The sequence below is a fragment of the Podarcis muralis genome, chromosome 16, assembly GCF_964188315.1.
Source record: "Podarcis muralis chromosome 16, rPodMur119.hap1.1, whole genome shotgun sequence".
In the NCBI taxonomy this organism is placed as follows: domain Eukaryota; kingdom Metazoa; phylum Chordata; class Lepidosauria; order Squamata; family Lacertidae; genus Podarcis; species Podarcis muralis.
The window spans coordinates 39,491,470-39,514,144 of record NC_135670.1 but is presented as its reverse complement, the minus strand read 5'-3'; the positions used below and the strand labels follow the sequence as shown (position 1 = coordinate 39,514,144).

Genomic DNA, 22,675 nt, shown 5'->3' with positions numbered 1-22,675 from the left:
CAGTGCCCCATTTGCCCTTAACGGACCAGCACCCACTGCCTGGCCTCCAAGCAAGAGTGTTTTAGTTCATGGATCTAGCCAGCCAGCCAGTCTCCTCCAGGACACTGTAAGCTACAAAGGACACAAGAAAGGCACAGCACATCTGGTTTTCTTTTCCAGCAGAGATTGGGACTGATGGTACTTGCCTAAGGTCACGTAATGAGTTGTGTTCATGGACCAGGGCTGTCCTGGTTCACAGCTCAGTCTCGTAAACTTGCTTTCCTATACGATCTTGAAGTGGCCCTCTTGTCACTGTGCTACCTATTGCTTTTATTTATTTGTTAGATTTATTACCCCTTCCCCATGGCAGGTTACAGCAGCGTAAGATATCATACCAATCCTACTTCTTTGTTCCACCTGCTTGAGAGCACAGGCCCATCTCCTACACAGAGGCAGAAGCCCTCCCAATGATTTGGGACCACAACACCCACCATCCCCAACCACTGGCCACGCTGGCTGGGGCTGATGGGAACTGGAGTCCAACGACTTGTCAGCCTGGAGAGCGCAACAACGCATAAGTCAGCTTTGTAATGTAGGCCACTACCTAACCCTGCTCAGCAAAAGGAGATTCGGGAAACGAGACAGCCTACCAATTACAGAGGTGTGAGGGACAAGGGATTTGGGGGCTGGCCCCCTGACCTTTTGTGATCCCCCCTTAGCTAGTGTTTTGGAAATCTAAAGAGGGGAAATCTGGCCAAAACTGGAAGGAGCTGGAACATCTGGATTTCATTAAGGACCCATTCATTTCGCCCACCTACCCACCCACAATAATAGAGCACTGAAAAGGAATGGGCAGCCAAATGAAAGATGTGATGGGTGCAAGCTGCCATGGCAAGCAAGGGAAAATTCAACAGAAATCTTCCCCACCCATTGTGAGTTGAGCTAAGACAAGGAGAGACAACCTGGTGCCTCCAGGTGTTGCTGGACTGCAACTGCCACCAGGTCCCAGCCAGCATGGCCAGGGGTCAGGGGGACGTGAGCTGTGGCTCAACAACATCTGGAGGGTATCACATGGGCTGTCTCTGAGCTAAGACCACCAATTCACTGAGTTCAGGCCGCTCAACAGCTGGCAGTGATTTTCTGCCTCAGATCTGAGATGAATTCAATGTGAGATCTAAGCGGTGACCCCTCCATCTCCCCACCCCTCACCCCACTCACACTCTCCTATTATTCTACAGCATTCACTCTTTTTAATTTCAGCCATTCCTTCTTCCCCTCACCCCACCCACAGCTCTGGCTAAAACACCCACCAACCCATTCATAAACACCACTAATCTTTTGCAGGAGAATGCAGGAACGCAAAAGGAAGCCCATACGTTACCTAATTTCCTGTGCCGGTTCGGGGTTGACCTCTATGCTTTCACCAAAAAACACAGGGTGCATCCGAGGCCTTATTTCTGATGTGGAGGCATTCAGAAGAAGATAAGGGATCTACAGGGCAGGGGGAGGGGAGGAAGAGCAAAATGGAAACACATGAGGAATCTGGAGCCTGCTGAGATGTTTACAGTTGAATCCGTGGTTAGTTTTAAGCATAGGTAAGAAAAGCTATTGCTGTGGACCTGTTTAATTCTCACAAGCACCCTAGTTCCTATGAACACCTGCAATCTTCACATATGGTACAGGCCAGCTCAGACCCGTGCCAGTTCCAGAAACACCATGTGTGTAATGGGAAAACATTTCACACTGCAACAGTGCCCTGCTTGTGGGCTTCTCACATGCATGTAATTGTGAGGACACGATGCTAGTCTGAGCCAGTAGGGCTCTTACATTCCTAACAGAACACAGATGTGTACAAGGGTATGCTTCAAGTTAGCTTTCCACCTCAAAATCAGTGCAGAACAACATCAGGAAACAGAGATCCAGATCAAGAAGGCTTAAATATGCATACAGTGTTCCAGGATGCAGAATGCAGAAGTATATCTAGATTCAATGTTTGGGAAGCACCGCAAGGCTAAACTCTGCTCCTAAACAGATGTATATGAAAGCAAGTGTTAATTCACACAACTTTTTTCTTATTGTGAAGGTTACACGAGCTGACTTTTTAAACCATGTCTATCTGAACTTGTGGATGCTCCGATCTGTGTCATCTGGAGGTGTGCCATTACGTAACCAGCTCTAGATACACTCTTTGGGCTTGGGAGGGGGGATTATTGGTTTGTTCCTGCTTTTATTATGCATTTTGTGTTTTTATCTTGTAGTTTTATGCTGTACACCATCCGGAGATCTATGGATGAAGGGCGGTAAACAAATTTAATAAATAACAATATTAATAATTCTTATTATCCGCACCTCTGTTGGCTGCACTGTTTGCACAAGAGCATTGGCAAGTGCTTCTGCACAAAGGGTGTCCATTGGCTGCGTCTGTATTACCAGGCCCAATTCAAGATGTAGGCTTTGGCTTATAAAGCACCAAATGTCCAGCTATTTGATACCTTTTCCTTTACAGACTGAGACGGCCATGAACCCAGCAAGGTAGGGACAGGGCCTACTCTGTACTGGTGCCCCAGCTGTAGAACTCACAACCCCTTTTAACAGATTTTTTTTAAAAAAATACCCTGCCTTCTTCCCTGATGGGACTCAAGGCAGCATACAGATTAAAAACAAGAACTAGAGGCACAGATAGATACGTTGACTAAACTTTAGACACATGGCTAGAACATACCTGATCTCTCAAGCTTTTTGAAATACAGTATTTAATTTATTTCCGTTTCAGCTGCTGCTTAAGACTTTATCTGATCAGCTGCTGTTTACCTGTAACTGCTGTAAACTGGATTTTAGTTTATAGTACTGTACAATGTATGACTAATCTTTATATATTATGTTGGAAAACACCTTGGGGTAACTGCATAATGAAGGGCAATCTATACATTTTCTTAATATTATAATAAATATAGCCAAAGGTGACTTTTTGATCTGGTCACACAGGGCTCTTGTGCTATTACGATCTATCTTTAGCCACTTGTTACCTAAAAAGGTCTCCAAGCGATTTATATTTAAAAACAGTAACATAAATATGCTACACCATAAAAAAACACAAAATCATATAAACATTTTCATATAACATACAAAAAATAGTCGTCCCCCACAGAACAGCCTAAGTTATACTTCATTATGTCCCAGTTCTAGTGAATTCCACCCCCACAGTGACTGTAAAAACATCTGAGGGTTAGGAAATTACTGGTTGTCTGAATCCAGCTTCTGTCTTTGTCTCCCCCCCCCCCCCGCAACACACACTCTGGTTTGATGTGCCATCCCTCCCTGGCTTTCCCCCTGCCTCTGCCTGCCCCACACACCCCTCGCCCCTTTCCATCGGCTTGCCTGCCCAGCTAGAGCTCTCAGAGAGCCAAGGTTTTCTGTTCTGGCCTTTTGTTTTTAAAGGACCTGCAAGGAGGCAAAACCAAGCTTAACCGCAAGCTTCCCTCCTGCTGAGCTCAGCAAAGAAGCCCATCCCTGTTTCACAGATGTTTCTGGGTTTTTGCTACATCAATGAAAACCGTATGGGGAGGGCCCAGGAGAGTGGGTTTTCTGACATGGCTGAAATTAAATAACCGCCTTTTTGCCATCTTCATTTTGATCAGATGCTCCTGCGCCCCTGAGGCTTTTAACGAGAGCATGATGAAGGTAACGTGTCGCGCGCAAAAATGCCAAACGGGGGATCGTAAATAGAGCTTCTGAGGATCCATTGTGAAGGAGAGAGGGACAACAAACATCTCTACATCCCATCCAGGGTGGAGGAAGCATCAACAGCAACAAGGGACAGGGCCTTCTCAGTGGCTGCACCAGTAACTATGGAACATCTGGCCCACTGAAGTGTGGATGGCTCCCTCTGCGGCAGTTTTTCACAGGTCAACAAGGGCATTTTTATTATGGCAGACTTTCGCTTGCTGAGTATATGCTGCTTTATGCAAACACTATGTTTACACACCACTTTTTCCAGTAGCAACAACATAAAGGTCTCTGGGGTTGACCATCTCCACCCACAGACAGGGAGGTCCACAGTGTGCCATCTGTGGATACCGGTGCCCATTGGGACTGGTAAGACAGAGGTAGGGAGACCACTAGTAGGTGGAGCTAGAACCAGCGGCAGGCAGAGCTAGAACCAACGATGCTCAGAGCCCACACTGGTGTGGCTGCACGCTGAAGGCAGACTGAGATCAGTGGGGCAGTGCCCCATTTGCCCTAGTGCAGCAGCCTCCAATGCCAGGGACCATAAAACTGGCCTTTTACTCAATGGCATTGTGGTTGTGTGTGTGTGTGTGTGTGTGTGTGTGTGTATAGCCCTCATGAAAATTCATCAACATTTCAGTGGAAATTAATCCTACCATACACATGTTTGTATGCAATTCTGCCCAAGATACACATTTTTGCAAAGCCATTTCCCCTTAAATAACACATTTTTGTACGTTATTTTCACTAATATTAGTATTTTTATGGACATGTCTCTCCCATTATATGCATTTTTATTTCACATTCCCTGCCTGGAGAACTGCAAAGAAAATTGAAAGAAGTGTGAACTTTGAAGAATTGTTGTGTTTTGGTCCCCATATAGTTTTGAAATGTGCAAATTAGGTAGGTTTGCCTTTACATGTGAACGCAATTCAAATTTCACCTCCTGTCCTAGTCAGAGGAAGGGCATGTTCAGGCTCAGGGCTGAATACCGCCCTCCAGGCCTCCTTGCCCAGACCCCTCAGGGATGGGTGATCTCAAATCAGGGGCCTTGGTATATTTTTATTTACTTTTTGTATTGCGTTTTTATCATGTCCCTTCCACTCAGAAGCTGAAGGTAACAGTGTGGCTCTCACCTCCTAGGTTATGCTCACAAGAATCCTTGTTAAGATGAGAGCGTGACTTATTCAGGGTGTCTGCCCAGGGTGCAGTTGATGGGGAAAGGGCAAATCCCAGGTTAGAGTTCATTGGGAAAGAGATTGAAAATAAAGCACCCAATATGTTGATGATGCACAAAATGGGAGTTCTAGTCTCCTCAAAAATCATGGAACTGTAAAAAGTTCAGGAAAGTTCAACCAAAACGATTAAAGGGTTGGAGCAATTCCTCTATGAGGAAAGGTTATGACATTTGGGGGTTTTTAGTTGGTTCCAACCCTGACTGTTTATTATATTTTTGTTCTTTCCTCAAAAAAATCTCAGGAAGACACCCATGTGCTGTCTAATCTTCACAACAGCCCTATAAGGTAGAGTAGGTTAAGAGACAGTGGCTGGCCGGCTGGCCCAAGGTCACTCAGTTGGTTTCTTGGCAGTGTGGGGATTTCAGTCCAGGCTTTTGCAGTCCTAGCCCAATGTATTAACCACCACGCTGCACTAGCTCTCCGCACATCACTCTCTAAGCCCGCCTTGCCCAACCTGGTGCCCTCTGGGTGCTTTGGACGACAGCTCGCCATGGCTGTGCTGGCTGGAGCTTATGGGAATTGAAGTTCAAAACATCTGGATGATAAGTAGTCGGTGGTGGAATTGCATCTCCCAGCTCAGAAAGCTTGAAGGTAACAAAAGGCACTAAAACGGCTTCATCCTATAAAACTGGTTGTTTTGCTGTTATTATTATTATTACGAATTAGTTACTTATTTTGCTTTTGCCTCACTTTGTCCCAAACCACCTCCCAGCAGCATACTAGAAAGCTCACTCGTAAAAGTTGAATCACAAAAAAGAAAAAGAAAGAACTTTCCTCTCCAGGCAACAGGGTGAGGGTTAAGGCAGGCAGAGAGTGGTGTGACAGGACCCCATTTGCCCAAACGGACAAACCTTCTAAAGGCTGCAGCGACATTCTCAATTCACCAGGTACGTTTTGCCCCTGGCTATCAGCTGCTTGCAACCAAGTGAAGATGCCTAAGTGCCAGGTGGCACCTGACGTCTCCACCATCTGGAGGTGCCTGCCTGGGGATCCTTGGATCTGGACCCTTTTCACACACTAATACCACATCCTGTACAATTCGATCCATTATATTTTATCGACAAAATCAGAATGAAAAGTTGTCCTGGAAAATAAGACTTTTGAGCTGTCTGGCCCCAAAGTGGCAACTACTGTAGATATTCCATTTTGGTGACTGTAACCCTGGTTTAAGGAGCCATTTGTCACCTAGCTTATATACCTCAGCTTCTAACACTGGCTGTAGCATCTCCCAGGCAGTGAAGGACCTATCCAGGCCGACCACTGGCTCTCCTCAACAGGAAGGGCTCCAAAGACTTCCTGATTGGTAAGGGGCTGTACGTGGGGAACCAGAGTCACTCCTGGCTTGCTCTCTGGTTTGACCTTCCCATGCTGACCCATGAATCCGAGCACCTGGCTCCCACTTGGTGCAGCTACCTGTGGCTGACTTGTGGCAGCTCCACTGAACTGATGGACCAAGGAACCTGCAACATTCATGACTGAGGTGTTTTTTAAATGCTCATGATTCAATTTTCCTCCTTCAACACATTCCTATCAGCCCCTTTGGGCTTCTGCCAGGAGCTTTCATTTGGGGTGGGTGAGGAAATGCAGATTCAGCCCATTTTAAAGCAGTTTGTTCTGCCCTGCAATTATCAAGAACAGCTGGTATACATATAGAGTGTTATGGAAAACAGCCTCTCTGGTGTGCCTCTTGCATCGTATCCAAAGGGGAACTACAACCTTGCTTAGTGCTGGCCTGCCTTCAACCCTGCTTACAAGCATCAGTAAGGAGTGGGGTGCTTGTAACGGAGCATTTCATTAATTTATTTAATTAGGTGGGGTTAACGGGCAGAGTTCAGAATTTGAAGGACATTAAAATGGCCTTCCCTTCTAAGAATGAACCATAGTTTTAATTCACATTTTAATAAATGGTGCCAAGAGGTCTCCAAAGAGCTCTATGCAGATAGATCATCTGCTTTGCATGCAGAAGGTCCCAGGTTCAAAATCCCCGGCATCACCAGACAGGGCTGGGAAGGTCTCTTGCCTGAAACCCTGGAGAACTGCTGCCAATCTGTGTAGACAACACTGAGCTTGATGGGCCAATGGTCTGAATAAAGCAGCTTCCGATGTTCCTATACTGATGTTTGGATAATACAGTGGTACCTCGGGTTACGAACGCTTCAGGTTACAGACGCCGCTAACCCAGAAATAGTACCTCCGGTTAAGAACTTTGCTTCAGGATGAGAACAGAAATCATGCACCGGTGGTGCAGCAGCAGCGGGAGGCCCCATTAGCTAAAGTGATGCTTCAGGTTAAGAACAGTTTCAGGTTAAGAATGGACCTCCAGAATGAATTAAGTACTTAACCAGAGGTACTACTGTATACAAGTGTAATCCATTAGTCAACTAATAATTAGGGCTGTAACATTTCATTTTAACAGGAAGAAATGTTTTTTTATTCCCTTTAATTAATTTTAAAAACTAATTTCTAGTTATTGTGGAAAGGCAGTAGAGTTGCAAACACTCTCTTGGGCCATCGTGCCTAAAATGCCTCAGAGGAAGGTATGGGTTGGCCATGAGCCAGGTGGGCAGGTGGTGTCAGCTGTCTGTTGGTTGGGCCGGGTGGCAAGGCAAGTGAGCAGGGGCTGGCGGGGACAAATTTGCCATTGATTCAGCTTGCCTAATGGAAGGGTCGGCCTATTGTTTTCTTTTTACAAAATTTATAAATCAATGACAGAATCAGGATTCAAGATGACCTTAACAGATTGGAGAACTGGGCCCAAACAAAATGAATTTTAGTAGGGACAAATGTAAGGTTCTGCAGGAATAAGCAGATTTATAAATATATGATGGAAGACACCTGGCTTGACACCTGTACATATGAAAAGGATATAGGAACCTTCGTAGACCACAAGCTCAACAGGAGTCAACAGTGTGATGCATCAGCACAAAAAGTACAGTCAAACATCATGTTACGCTTGCTTCGCGTTGCGGCTTTTCAGGTTACAAACGCGGCAAACTGTTCGCCCCGCGCGCATGTGCAGAAGCGATCTGCGAACGGCACCCCGAAATGGATTGCATTAGTAAGTAGAGGTACCACTGTATAATGTCCCAATTAAGGGAAGTCACAGTACCGCTCTATACTGACTTGGTCAGACCTGGAGTCCTGTGTCCAGTTCTGGGCACCACAGTTTAAGATGGAGATTGACCAGGTGGAATGTGTGCAAAGGAGGGCAAGCAAGATCACAGAATCATAGAACTGGTGAGTTGGAAGGGATCCTGAGGGTCATCTAGTCCACCCCCTGCTATGCAGGAATCTCAACTAAAGCATCCATGACAAATGGCCATCTGGATTTGCACACAGCCTGTTGATTAAGTGTTTTGTTTAGAAGCCCCAATTAGTTATGTATTTCTGCTGGGAGAGGGGGAAAGGAGCAGGACAGGTGCTCGCTCCCCGCTGCGTCTACTTATCTTTAGAAAAAAGAAAGAAATACTGAAAGCATAGGAGAAAACGAACAAGTTATTTGACCCTCTCAGCACAGCAAAGGAGTGGGAGGAAGCTGTAACACGAAAAAATGCAACATAGCAAATTTTATTCACTAAGCAGACATCACCTGTTCTCGCTAAAAACAACCAACAACTGAGTTATGAACTGACAAAACTTGTGGGATGAAATACACTTGCAAGAATGCAGAAGAACATTGTGGTTTTTCCTTTCTTTATGAGCTGAATGGCAATTTCTAGGCTATCCAACCCATACGGCAAACACACAGAGCATCCTCATGGCCTAACGCACCTCAGAAAAATGTTTGCCCAATATGTCAGCAAACTTGATGACAGAAATGCCACAGAAAAACAAGGTAAAAAGTACACACACCCCCAAATAAATGTAGACCCTCTCCTTGTGTGTGTATAGAGACCCTCTGAATACAGAGTTCAAGGGTCTGAGGCATAATTTCTCTCCTTCCTCCCTGCAGTTCACACAACATGAATTGGAAGTTAGGAATAAGATCATGATTGTAAACAGCCACTTGCCTGGTTCCCTGCCGCAAGCAAATGTCCACCACAGGCAACTACATATGTGAAGCCCTAGAAACATTGGCTTCTGGTTTCTTTTATACCAGAGTTTCTCAAATTTCCCCTCTGTGACTACTTAATAATTGCACAGACCACTTAATATACTTTTTCTGTAAGTTGTCAGGGGTAAAGGCTGGATGATGATGATGATGATGAATGTGTGTTGTAATAACTGTGGGCTTGCCTTTCTACTCTGATGGACGTGCTGTTCTTTATGAACAAAGTGTTCCACAACCTTCCAGCAAATAATCTGAATAGAAGTTGGAGGTCGCCATTTGAGAAACTCTGTTTTAGACTAGGGCAGCTTGACTTGGATGATTCTTAGACTTATTTGCAAGCCTTCACAAACGCCTGCAATGTTTGCCCATGGCTGTCCTAATCTGATGATTAAAAAGTCTTCCTAACGTTTCCCTTTACTCTCCCCCTCAACTTTTCTTTTCAATATACCTCCTGCTCATTCTCCTGCTGGTTTAGAAAGGCTGATAGAATCCCAAAATATCCCAATCTTCTTTCTTTGGCAGTCAAGAAATGAGACAAAGTGGTTGCAGTGGGAAAAGAGCAGCGCAGCTGGCAATCAGCTGCAGAAGGAAATAACAGCTTTTCTTCTCCCTTGAATGCTAAGACTGGTAGCTTACCTTTTAATCATGCTCTGGATTTTAACCAGCTGATCTTAAAGGAAAAAGAGCAGAGCACCCAGCCTAGACTCTAAAGGATGTCCTGGTGGTGGATTGTATGTTTTCAGAATTGGAGTCAGGCTAGTTTAGATGGGTTAACAGAGAGAGAGAGAGAGAGAGAGAGAGAGAGAGAGAGATTTCTAAAGCAAAACTGCCACCGTCATTTTCAATAACCACAAACAGGCAAAGTCCCGAAATTCCAGCAACACTAGTGGTCTCCTGCTCCAGAGCTGTGCGTACTTCTGGCCAAAGAAAGTATCCAAAGCCGATGCCAAGGAATCCAAAATCCATGCCAAGGAAACACAAATACGCCACTCAGAATAAATTATGGAAAGCCAAGCAAATTTTCGTAAAGTTACTTATAATGCATAGTATATTTTCGCTGGGGATTTGCAGAATTTGACTCGTTTTTGGCAAGGCTGGAGGGAGGCACAACAGGAGAATAAGGGCAGAAGATACACAGCTGTGCCAGGCACAGAAACTCCACCCTGACCCGCTGGAAACCTGCCCAGAACCCTTCTAATTCCTGGCCACTTCAACCGTCTTCCTATTTTCATGCTTTTCTCTGCAACCGTGAGGGCCAGAAACTTTTTTTAAAAAATGAAGCCAAGATTCCAGCACTTCCCCAAGTTTCTTAAAATCAAAGAACGTAGAAGGGATGCTGGAAGGCTGGTGATTCTGCAATGCATGATGCAGCTACAGCATCATATCATGAGATGCTAGGCAGGCCCAATCACTGCTCCAATACCTCCAGCGAATGAGAGCGCACCACCTTCCAGGGTCCTCTGTCCTGCTGCCAGACAGTTCTTGCACATCAGGATGTTCTAATGTTTAGCCGAAATCTGCATTGTTGTCATTTCTGTCCACCACTCCTAGTAACTACTGTCCTCTTCAACAACAGAGAACAAGGCCACATCCACACCATACATTTAAAGCACTCTCATTCCACTTTAAACAGCCCCCAAAGCATCCTGGGAACTATATATTGCTATAGGTGCTAAGAGTTGTTAGGAGAGCCTCCCCACACAAAGCCACAATTTCTAGAGTACCTTGGGAAGTCAGATTGATTTCTAAACCACTCTGGGAACTGTAGTGCTATATAGGGAACAGGGGTCTCCTTAGCAACTCTTGGCACCCTTCACAAGCTACAGCGCCCTGGATGCTCTGAGAGAAGCCATGACTGCTACCATGAGTTGCTACTTTTAATAGTAGTTTAACAGTGCTTTAAATGCAAGATGTGGCCCAAGTCTGTGCCATCTTCTAAGACATAAGGAAAGCCTGTTGGATCAGCCAATGGCCTTTCTAGTCCAAGCATCCTGTTCTCACAATGGCTGAACAGATGCCAGTGGGACACGTGCCAGCTCGACCCAAGGGCAACAGCGCTCTGCCCTCCCACAATTCCTGGTATTCTGCACTTGGACAGTGTATATTGATGAAGGCAATACATCAAGTCTTACTTCTCATCAACCCTTATTCATGTTTGGAACGCAGAATCAGGAAAGACATAGGGAGTCACTGCTTCAATCTCGCCACCATAATACAACTTCCTGTACTAATTAGCACCACACGTGCATAGTAATTTCAACGGTCCTGCATTATACGAATGGCCAACTCACCACATCGTTTCAAACTAACCTAGTGGACCAATTCCCTGCGGCCAAATACAGTGGTACCTCGGGTTAAGAACGTAATTCGTTCTGGAGGTCCGTTCTTAACCTGAAACTGTTCTTAACCTGAGGTACCACTTTAGCTAATGGGGCCTCCTGCTGCTGCTGCACGATTTCTGTTCTCATCCTGAAGCAAAGTTCTTAACACGAGGTACTAATTCTGGGTTAGCGGAGTGTGTAACCTGAAGAGTCTGTAACCTGAAGCATCTGTAACCCGAGGTACCACAGTAGCATAAAATAATTTTCTTCTGACCACTGAAGAAGATAAATTGGTTTGAAATGCATCTGGTCTCTGAAAAAAAAAATGTTGTCATCTTTTGGTCATAGATGGATTTTGATCAGACTTTGACCTGAATAGGCAAATCAGTTTGTCATTGTATCATATTTGCAATTTTATCTGTTTTGACTACAAATTTATATTTTTACATTGGATTAAAGTTGCACTTCATTTTCCTATAGTATGAAGTAGAAGCATTTCAAATTTTTCACTCTTATGCAACTTAAGCCTTTCACCATAACTTTCAGAAACATTTAAATTCTTCTCTATTCCCCAGGATTCTTCACAATGCAACTTTTATTCTTGGTAGTTGCTCTGAGGCAATTGCCCATATAAACACTGAAAGCACAAGTAAAATGCTGTACAACTACAGCCTTTTAGATGGGCCCTGGAGGCTCATGGTGCCTTCATGTCTATTTAATGTGCATTAATATACATTATATAAGCATGGCATCCAGTTTCCTCACACAATGGAGACTTGTATCATGCAAGCAAGAAATTGCTTCACTACTATGAGCTGCTTTAGAAGTAAAAAGATCCAAGAGTGTCATATCAGACTCTAGAAGTGTCTGATATGTCATATAGCAGTGTAGTGTCAGAGAGAGGCAAGGTTATGCCAAGTAGGCTGAAAAACTCAATGTGTCACTTGGAGAAGGTCCTGTTCAATTCTGGGCAGGAGTCTCACCCACATTAAATATCTCACAGTCCCTGGGCTCTTAAATGTGGATCAAAATAACTGCAAACTGCAAGGCTGTGTCTCCATGGTAAAGAGCACACATTGCGTGCAGGTAGCGCCATATTCCATCCCTGGCATCTCTGGACAAGGCTGGGAAGAAGCCCTGTCTGAAACCCCGAAGAGACGCGGCCAGCCAGCAGAGACCATACTGAGCTAAATGAACCAGTGGTGTGACTCAAGGCAGCTTCTTCTATTCATGGGGGAAACCTGCTGGAGGAAGCTATGGCATTCCACTGCTGCCCACTGTGGAGGCAGGCGACCTCTGAAGGTTGCCTCCTCCTGAGTAAGCCTGCTCAAGCGTTCGAGTTATTATCAGAGGCCCTGGACCTGGTTTCCCCAACTAAATAGGTGAGAGCCTTTTTGGTGGTGGTGCCCTGACTGAAATGCCCTCCCCAAGGAGGCTTTCTGGGTGCCTATGATAAGATCCTTTTAACTGGGGAAGACCTTTTTTAAGAGCCAGGTGTCTTTTCTCCTTGGATTGCGTCTGGTGGGTTTCAAATGCCATTCTGCTTCTTGTGCTGGATTTAAGCAGAAAATTGAGTGGCTTTTATTTAATGTTTTCTTTTTTTAATGCATGCTGTCTGAACTCTGCATGAACTACCTGCAGGACAAGAGGCAGTCTCCTCTCCCTGCAGAGGGGCCTGATAAGCCAGATATGAAACAGCTGGGACAGGACACAGCTGTTGGCCTGGAGACTCCAGAACTCCTTCTAACTCAGGAGGAAAGATGGGCTGGAGTCCTGCCTGAGCAGCAGGTAAGCTGGGAGAAACTGCAGTGGCTAGCAGGCAACGCTTGGCCATACCCTGGCTGGGAAGCTGGCTGGAGGAACCAGCAGGGCACATGGCGGGGGGGGGCAGTTGAGCTGCAGGAAGTGCCCAGTTACCCCATAGGCACAGTACGGCACCACCAACAAAGAGGGAGCACTCCGCATCTTCTTTTCTCTCTTGTTTGTAAGCAGAGTTGCCAAAAGAATTTCAGAATACTGCCCCAAACTTTTCAATCAGGATCACCAGAGTGACAGAACTATAATCATTCTTCCCATTTCTCTTTAATGGGTCTTAAAATGAAGACTAGGAGCCCTTCTTCTCTGCATGTAGAGAGACACAAAGAGAAACACAACTTCCTGCAAACAAAAAATAAATAAAAATCCAAATGCAAATGTATATAAATGAATATAAAGAGAGCTCTTGACCCTTATGGCGGATTAAAGTGGCTATCTTTCATTTTGCAAGTTCTGTGCCATGAAAGTAGCCGAATTAAGGCTACAATCCTAAACATAATGATTAGAGCATAAATCTCACTGATTTCAGGAGGATTTACATGCTTAAATGATTTAAATGCTTAAATGTGGCCCGAACTGGCCACAGTGATCCATGCGACAGTCATCTCCAGGCTTGACTACTGTAATTCGCTCTACGCAGGGCTGCCCTTGAAGCTGACCCAGAAACTCCAGCGGGTGCAGAATGCTGCAGCGAGGCTCCTCACGGGGTCTTTGCCATGGGAGCATATTCACCCAGTGCTTTTCCAGCTGCACTGGCTCCCGGTAGAGTACAGGGCCAGATTTAAGGTGCTGCTTTTGACCTTTAAAGCCCTTCACGGCCTAGGACCCTCGTACCTACGGGACCGCCTCTCCCGGTATGCCCCACGGAGGACCTTAAGGTCCATAAATAGCAACACCCTGTTGGTCCCGGGCCCTAAGGAAGTTAGATTAGCTTCAACCAGAGCCAGGGCCTTTTCAACACTGGCTCTGGCCTGGTGGAACGCTCTGCCTCATGAGACCAGGGCCCTGCAAGATCTGATTTCTTTCCGCAGGGCCTGTAAGACAGAGTTGTTCCACCTGGCCTTTGGCTTGGAGCCAGTTTGATTCCCTCCCCCTCTTTCTTTTTTCCTTTCCTTCTCCTCCTGCGATGAGGCTACATTTTAATATTTTAATGTTTCAATATTTTAATGTTGTATTTTAATTTTGTTTTTAAGTTGTAATCATTCAACTTGTTTTTATTATTGCTTGTAAGCCGCTCTGAGCCCGGCCTTGGCTGGGGAGGGCGGGGTATAAATAAAAATTATTATTATTGCTATTATTAAGATTGCAAAAAAAGATACATTCACTGTTAGGCAGCAGTGACCACAGAACCTACAGACCACCAGTGGGCAAACCAAGTCACCTAATCTGCACCCTCTCGTCCTAGTTTTAAATAGCTAGTGCCACTTTGCAGACAGAGCAAAAGATAGGATATGTTCTGCAGTGGACCTTAGAATTCTGGCTCCTCCTCTTTCTGGTATTTAGATGGGTACCAAAGCCCCAGGTGCTTCTGCAGGTGTTTGAGTTTTATGTGTTGTTGAATTGGGACTTTTTAGCCGATTTATTTCTGATGATTCTAAATCTGTTGTGATAGTCTTCCTCCTGTTTAACGGTGATATTGGAAGAGTGTCTGTTTTATGATGTAGTTTTTAAACCAGACTGTTAGCCACCCTGAATACAGCACTCCCTTTAATAGTGAACTCAGCTGGTGAGTGCCAACAGAGCTGCAGCAAAAACGGTGCTATTGAGAAACACAAGGGAGGAATCTGCATGCCCAAGAGAAACTCATGGTCTGCAAAAGTAGAAATAATATTTTACAGGGCAGCAACCTAAGCAGGTGAACTTACCCAACCCTCTGCAAAAAAAAAGGCAGTCTGATGAGAATGGAGTAAGCTCAGTGAAGACAGGACTCTGTGCTAGTTTGGTGAAGATGGGGGAAGGAAAATGAAAAGGGGTTAAGAATGCAGTGGAGCATTTTGGAAGAGGGCGTGACTGGCTCGCTGGCACACTGAACAGGGCTCCTCTAGGCTTCTACAACTTGTTGCAGATCCCATTTGCAAATGATAGAAAAGCAGGGTATACAAATTACCTGGGGGAAAATCAAACGGCTGAGACTGCCGTGCGCAAATGAGAGGCAGCAACTGCTGCAAGAGATCCTGGGCTCCATTTTCCCATGGGCTTACGCCAGAAGAAGCTGTTTCAAAACCCAAACAGTGGCGCCCCTGCCATGCCTATTTGCTGTCACCTGGTGTTGGGTGAGGAGAGACTTGTGGCAGCGGCAGCAGCAGCCAAGAATAGAGCGTACGCTGGCACCCGCAGCTGAATTTCCAGGCTCTCCAGAAGCAGGCACAGAAAACTGCTTCAGATTTTCTGCCCCGCAAGGCTTTTTCTTGCTTGGGCACGGATTCTGAGTCAGCATCCAAGGCTCATTGGCCTGTGAGTCAAAGGCTGCTGCTTAGATTATAGCATCGCACACAAGTCATTCATAAATGGCTTACAATTAATGGTGGGTTGTTTTTTTAGGGGAGGTGAAGTTTAACTAGCCAGTCTTGTGTAATAGTTAGGGCCTGGGAGAGCAGGCTTCAAATCTCCAAACGGCCATGAAGCTCCCTGGGTCTGATCTGCGGCCAGTCACTGCCTCTTGGCCTAAACTGCCTCACAGGGTTGCTATGAGGATCAACTGGAGAACTGGGAGAAGAACCATGGATTATATTCAGCTAAGTGCTACCCACCATTAATCTGAATCTGTCTACTCTGAGTAGGACTCATGCTGAACACAACCAACATCAACTCCTTGGAGGGAAGATGTGGTATAAATGTAATGCTCTACTACTATATATTTTGGAAAGCTGCTCATTTGCTGTGCATTTGGACACTAAAGGTATGGTAACCAAATTTTGCATGATGGTCCCTGAGGACCAAGGATCAGGTTTTGGTTTATGCTTGGGTAACACCAGATGCCATTTTGAACCAAGATGGAGGACGGAACCTTTCCAAACTCCACTGGTTTTTTGGTTCCTCAGAATTCCAGAGCAAGCTGGGTACCAAGCTGCTAATAAATAAGTAAAATAGAGAACAAATTTGTTTAAATAAAGAACTACCTTGCATGAGAGATAAGAAGCTGCAAAAAAGAAGAAAATGATACAAACAAGTCAGGGACTGGTTTGAAAACTTGCTTATAAAGCTGCTTAGGCCCTGGACTCTGTGCTACCCAGGAGCCCCACATTAAGTGTCCTGGCCTTCCCAAAGAAGCAATGAGCGAGAAATCAGCAGATAATAAGACGTGACCAACAGCCACTGACATTTTTGTGTGTGTGGAAAGTGACATGGCATAAATAATATAAGATGACCCCAGATTCTAGTTTTATGAGAAAGGGAGAAAGACCCCTCTCCATCTGCTTCCCCCAGGACTCTTTTTATGTTCTTAGCCTCTCAAAGCCTTCACATGACGCCGCTTCCAGCCTTTTACCTCCATGACAATGAGGCCTAGCATCCTACTTTTTAAAAAGCTACTTGTTGATGCCACTGAAAATTCCATCCAATCTTTAAAAAAGAAAAAGAAAAGCTGTAACGGTGCTGTAGATTCATTTCCAGCACCACCCTGATTCAGGATCATCACAGGCCGCTGGCAGTCAGCAGCACCTGCCCCTCTCTGGGATATTCGAGGCCCCACCATAAATGTTCATCTCCATTTGAAAATACCAGCATGTTTCTAGATCTTTCTAGAAGAAAAGCATGGAGGCTGAATTCTACCTAATCACTTACCAGGAAGTAATCCTGCCCCTCCAATACAGAGTTCTGGGCAATTAATGCAAAACAAGAGGAATAACTCACCTTTGGAAATCTGGTTTATGAGACTGCACCACACTTTCAAGCCCATCTCCACAACTAAGGGCCAGAAACCTGAGAACTTATAAAACATAGATGCTCATGATCTCAGGAAGCAAATTTCCACATCCAGCAACACACTACACAGATTTTATGAGTTCCTGTAGAATCATGCATAGGTAGCGCTTACCTGGCGGACTCAATGGAATGTATCTCCAACCAAGAACACAAAACAGGCATCTAATCCAGGGTTTCTCAAACCTGGGCCTCTAGCTGCTTTTGGACTACAATTCCCATCATCCCTGGTCTTAGTAGCTGAGCATGATGGAAGTTGTAATCCAAAAACAGCTGGAGACCCAAGGTTGGAAAATACTGCTCTGGTCCTACTTGCACTTTCCTGGGAGTAAGTCCCACCAAATGCAATGAGACTTACTTCCGAGTAACCATGCACTGTAGGTGTGCAACATTCCTTGCTCTGGAGGGAAAATACATTCCTGTTCCTAAAGCTGCCAAACTTATGCAAAATTAAATCAAATCTCTTCAGTTCATAGAAACTAGCAGCATCACATTTCTAGGTGCCATGGCAACGAGGAAATTTCACCACACCTGCAACTCAGCTCTGAAATAATGAACTGCTCCTCTAATTTATTCCTTAGTGGTTCAACCAGCAAAACACTCCCTAAGATATCATCGGCTTCCAGAGTGATTCATTCTAGAAAACAAACTTCAACAGCTCATTATTCTTTGCTAGAGCAAAATAATCTACCTTTCCTTAAGAAGCTGGCATCTCCGTCCATGCCACTTTGAGAAAATACGCAACGCACACCAGTTCATATCCACTTGCCTGATCAGCTGTGGCGAGTATAAATCAAGTCTAGGTGACAATGCAAAGGAAAACATTTTTTCTTCTGTTGGCCCGCTGGCAAACTATAACTAGAATACATATTGGGTAAGGTATCCAGAAAAGCTTATTTACGGTGAGAAACTTTTGTGGACTGATGAAGGAATTCAGGTTACCTGTCTGACTTAGAGGCCCCTCTGTTAATGTGTTAAGGCAGCAGGCTGTGGCATCGCACAGGTCTCTTGGTCAGGCTTTTGGGGCTACAAAAGGACATCACTGCCCAAGCTTGAGATAAAGCATGCAGTGGGAAAGGCCATTGGTCAGCGCCAGCACACATGCTCTGCATGCAGAACACCCCAGGTTCCATCCCTGGTATCTCCAGGGAGGGCTGGGGAAAAATCCCTGGCCTAGAGAGCCTCTGCCAGTCCATGTAAAGAATGCTGGACTAGATGGGCCGATGGTCTGACTCTGCATAAAGCAAGTTCTTATGCACACAGGGTGGAATTATTTCCAAAGAGGCCGCTCTCCGAAACACAGTAGGGCAATCACAGTAACGCGCACTCCGACACCCAAGTGGCGAATGAATTCTTACCACGTTCCCCTCTTTGCCATCCTTCCGGTGCCCATGTCCCTGGGTATCTGTGGAAGAGCTGCTGCCTCCAGGTCTATTTTCAACGATGCCCGGAGACAGGGAGTAGAAAGGCGGACTAGGGCTGGGGGGCAGCCCCGAATCCGGGCTATCCAGCAAACCTTCTCGGTTCTTCTCTTTCAAGCTGTCTTCCATTCCTTGCAACTGCAGGTGACCCACCATGACTGGGGTGGGGAAGTGAGGGCTGTGGCTGCCAAGCAGGGGGGAACCCACCACCACCTCCTGCAGGGAGGCGAACGCACGTGGTACATGCACAGGGAGTGCCAGCCGGATCCCTGTGCGCCTGTTGCCTTGGGTGACTCAGGGCTGGTTCCTGTGGCTGCAGCTGCCCCCTGTGGGAAGGAGAGAAAGCGGAAATGAACAGGCCATTCCTCATCAACACAAAAAACAAAAGTGGAGAAGAGAGGGCAGATCTCCAAGTACACCTGGGGAATAGCCCTTTTTGCCCGAGACCCAGGTGAGACACTACCAGTTGGGCTAGCCCAGGTGTGGGGAACCTTTGGCACTCCAGATATTGCTGAACTACAACTCTCATCATCCCTGGCTATTGGCCATGCCTGCTGGGACTGATGGAGGAGTTGTTGCTGGCATCCGTCCGTCTCCAGAGACAATGGAGTGTGCCTCCGGGGGTGAAGTCAAACCACTGCATTAGCAGCCCCAAAGTGACCTCCCTGGGGCACAAGCCTGGGCAGTGTGCGTGGAGGTCCTGGGCTGGCCAGATGACAAGAGACGCCCCCCTCACTCATGTGGTCCAAAGGAAAGCAGAGCAAGACGTTTGGCACCAACTTGGCTGAAGGAATTGCCAGAATGAGGCATACAAGGTGCCCTCCAACCATAGGGACGCCACTCCAGATTTGTGTAGAGTTTACTCCTACTGCAGAAACCACTTTCTTGGCCACTGGAGCCACTCTTGGTCTTATCCGCTCAATCAAGACTATATAAAGCATTTTTTAAATTAAAATGTGTTTCCTTTAAATGGCAGGTGCACACACAAAAAACAACCAAGTGGAAACCTATGCATGTTTTTGAGTAAACATACATCTTTGGGAGAAGCAGAGAGCTTGAGGCTTTACGCTCTGAGTTTAGGATTACAGCTATGGGAGTAAGCCCCATCGAACTCAATGAGATTTACTTCCAAGCACTGCATTGTGCTTTGGGCTACAGTCCTATGCAAAGTTACTTGGCAGTGAGCCCCATTAAGTCAAATGGGATGTACTTCTGAGTAAACATGTAAGGAACTGCGCTGTAAATCTAACCTGTGTTGAATTAAGACAGGAGAGGCCAGATTCAAATCCCACTAAGCTATTCAGGTTGCCAGGTGCCTTTGGGCCATTCACTATCTCTCAGCCTGACTGACCCACCTGCCTCACAGAAGCGTAGAGCTGGAAGGAACCAAAAGGGTCACCCAGTCCAAACCCCTGCAATCCCATGTGGCTAAAGTGGATGGGGAAGAGTCATGTACACCATTCTATATTCCTTGGAGGAATGGCTATATATATAAAACAAAGTAAGAATCCCCCAAATGACTTGCAGAGAGCAGAAGAGAGCCAAGGCTTGCCTGGCCAGCATCCTGTTTTCCAGGGGGACCAATCAGGTGCTTCCAGGAAGCCCATGGCCAGGGCAGGAGGGAAACAGCTCTCCCATTCTGGGTCCCAGCAAGCAGCTTTCAGGTGCGGGGGGGGGGGGGGCTCTGACAGCCTTCGCCTCCCCCACACACCTTTCTAATCTCCTTCTAAAGCCATTTGAAGCTGGCTGCTCTCACCACATCTTGCAGCAGCACGTTCCACAGATTATCACATATTTCCTACAGATTGTCCTCCCGACTCTCTTGCCCTTCAGCTTCAGTGGGTCTGGCATTAGGAGAGGTGGAGAAACACTTCTCTCAACTGCCTTTTCCAAAGGCCCACCTTTTAAAAGTGGCTTGCTGAACAGCACTGGGTGAGAGTGGTGCTGTCGCTTAAGAAGCAGAGGCCTCGGAATAGTTCCACAGGGCTTTGGATCCAAAAGACTATATTCCAGTGCTCTGGGTCAAATAGAAGAAGAAGAATCTAAGAAGAAGAAATCTAAGAAGCTGGTTCAGGCCCACAGCCCACCTAGTCCAGCATCCTGTTCTCACAGTGGGGATCTAGTTGCCTGTGGGAAACCCACAAACAGGGTTCCAGCTCCCTGTGGTTCCCTGAAACTGGTATGTGGAAGCATCGCTGCCTCCCTCTGTGGAGCAGAGCAGAGCCATCATGGCTGGTTGCCCTCAATAGCCCTCTCCTGTAGGAATCTGTCTAGTCCTGTGTCAAAGACAGAGACAGTCTTGAGTGGATATATGCTGAACTCTTCTTCATCTCAGAGCCCCAGTCTTTCCAGTTATCCCTCTGATCCCATGCCTGCTTTTCCAGAAGCAACTCTTCTCCTTAAGATTTCAGTCTTAGAATAAGGCCTTTTGTGGACAAGGCTCCTCAAGGGTTTGCCTGCACCTGAGCTAAGTTAGGAATGTCCTTTAAAGGAAAAAGAAAAAAAACAAGGTCGCATTCATGAGCTTCTCCAATGTAGCAAAAACTAAGCAGTTCAGCAAATCCAAGTCTGGACAAATTAAACATCTGAACACTTGAGTCTTCTATGCAGTAAAATCAAGATAGAAGACTGCAGGAATCAGGGGGAGTTGGTGCAGAGTTCTCGAGGGGGCCAAGCACATTTATAGAGGGGTGGGGATAGTTTGCTTATTTAACTCTCCCCTCACACTTTACTAACCTTTTTCCCCTTCATGAACGGTAAGATCACGGACTACCCCCTTCCAAAAATGTATTTCCCGTGGAATACGGGGCAGATTTCGGTGACGACTGCCCTCTTCGGACACAAAGAAAGCCCCCGAGGGAGAGGTGCCCACCCAGCGCCCCGTCCCGAGCCCCTGCACACCCACCCCGCGCAAAGCTGCACTGGGGCGCCCGGGTTTCTCCAGTCCCGCCACCAAAACCAGTCCGCCCCCCAAGCTGCGCTCGGCGGAGCAGGAAGGGGCGGCGGGCGCGACCAAGGCACGCCGGGGGTCTCCTCGCCCCGCGGCGAAATCCCCGCTCGCCCCCCGCTCGCCACCCCGGAGGCCCCTTGGAAGAGACGGCGCCGCCGCCGCGCTTGGGCTGAGTTTCCAGGAGGGAAGGCGGCGGCGGCGGCGCCCGGCGAAAGGAGACTCTCCGGTGCCCGTTTCCTCCAGGCGCAGCTCGGCTTCTTCTCCCCCCGCCGCCAGCGAGCAAACAAAGAGCTCCGCGCCCGTCCCGTCCTTCGCGCGTGGCCTCGCCAAGGAGCCGCTCCAGGCGGCGGGTCTCGGCCCGAGGGGAAGGAGGCCGACCCAGGAGGAGGAGGAGGAGGAGGAGGAGGAAGAGAGCCAGGCCAGCGCCCCCCCCGCCCCCCCCCCGCCAAGCCCGGCCATTTACCTTGAAGCGAGCGAGTCCCCTGCCGTCCTCTCCTCCGCCGACGCCGTGCCCGCCGGGCTCAGGGAGGACCGAGCGGGCCGAGAGACTTATTCAACTGACACGGCGGCGGCTGGAGCTGCTGCCGCTGCCGCCTGGCTTGGCTCCATCTCCGGCCCCCAGGGAGAGCCTCGCCCGGCCCCCCAGCAGACCCCTCCCACTGGCAAGCTCCCGGCTCCCTGGGACGGGCGGGCAGGGGCAGAGGGGGCTCCCCCCAAACAACCCCCCTCCTCCAGTCTCCTCTCTCCAAACTGGCTCTTTCTCCTGAAGAAATTGGGAGCAGGAGGCAATAGGTTGAGGAATTAAGTACTGTGCTCTCGTTGATCCTGCTGGAAGTTTGGTGTCCAGCCTGTTTGTTTGTTGGCAGGAGCCAAGCGCGCAGTAAATCACACCAAGCAAATTGGAGTTAACTGTTAGCAAAAACAGGATCTGCACAGGAGTGTCAGGCCTAATGAGCACAGCTACTCCTCTCTGGTCTGTCTTGTCCTCATAAAGCATTTGCTGAGAGTGAAGGCCATCACTTTGCCTCCTCTTTTCTGCAAGCAATTTGAGACTGCGCCTGCAGGAGACGGCCCTTTTCATGTCTCTTCTGGTTCTGGGAGACAAGTCGGGAGGGGAGCTGGTCACAGTGGGAGGGGGAGACCTCCTGGCTTCTTCAGCAGCCTGCCTCTTCTCTGCCTCCGCTCCTGACTCTCTCTGGACTGCCCTCTGCCACAGACTCTCCCATCTCACCAGTGGCATTGCAACAGGGGGG

General features: G+C 47.2%; 1 protein-coding gene across 3 annotated transcripts in view; it reads right to left on the bottom strand.

Annotated features, from left to right (window-relative positions):
* Positions 1-22,424, bottom strand: part of RFLNA (refilin A) — a 31,184-nt gene extending 8,760 nt beyond the window's left edge. Inside the window, exons 1-3 of one of the 3 annotated variants that reach the window (XM_028709101.2) lie at positions 21,886-22,424; positions 18,410-18,798; positions 1,361-1,470 (exon numbers count right to left, since the gene is read on the bottom strand). In XM_028709101.2, coding sequence (XP_028564934.2) covers positions 1,361-1,470; positions 18,410-18,628 — 329 coding nt within the window. In that variant the 5' untranslated portion in view covers positions 18,629-18,798; positions 21,886-22,424. Of the gene's footprint in view, positions 1-1,360; positions 1,471-18,409; positions 18,799-21,208; positions 21,346-21,377; positions 21,792-21,885 lie in introns of those variants that run through there. The other 2 variants (XM_028709103.2, XM_028709102.2) reach the window with 2 other exon arrangements.
* Positions 22,425-22,675: the final 251 nt, after the last annotated feature.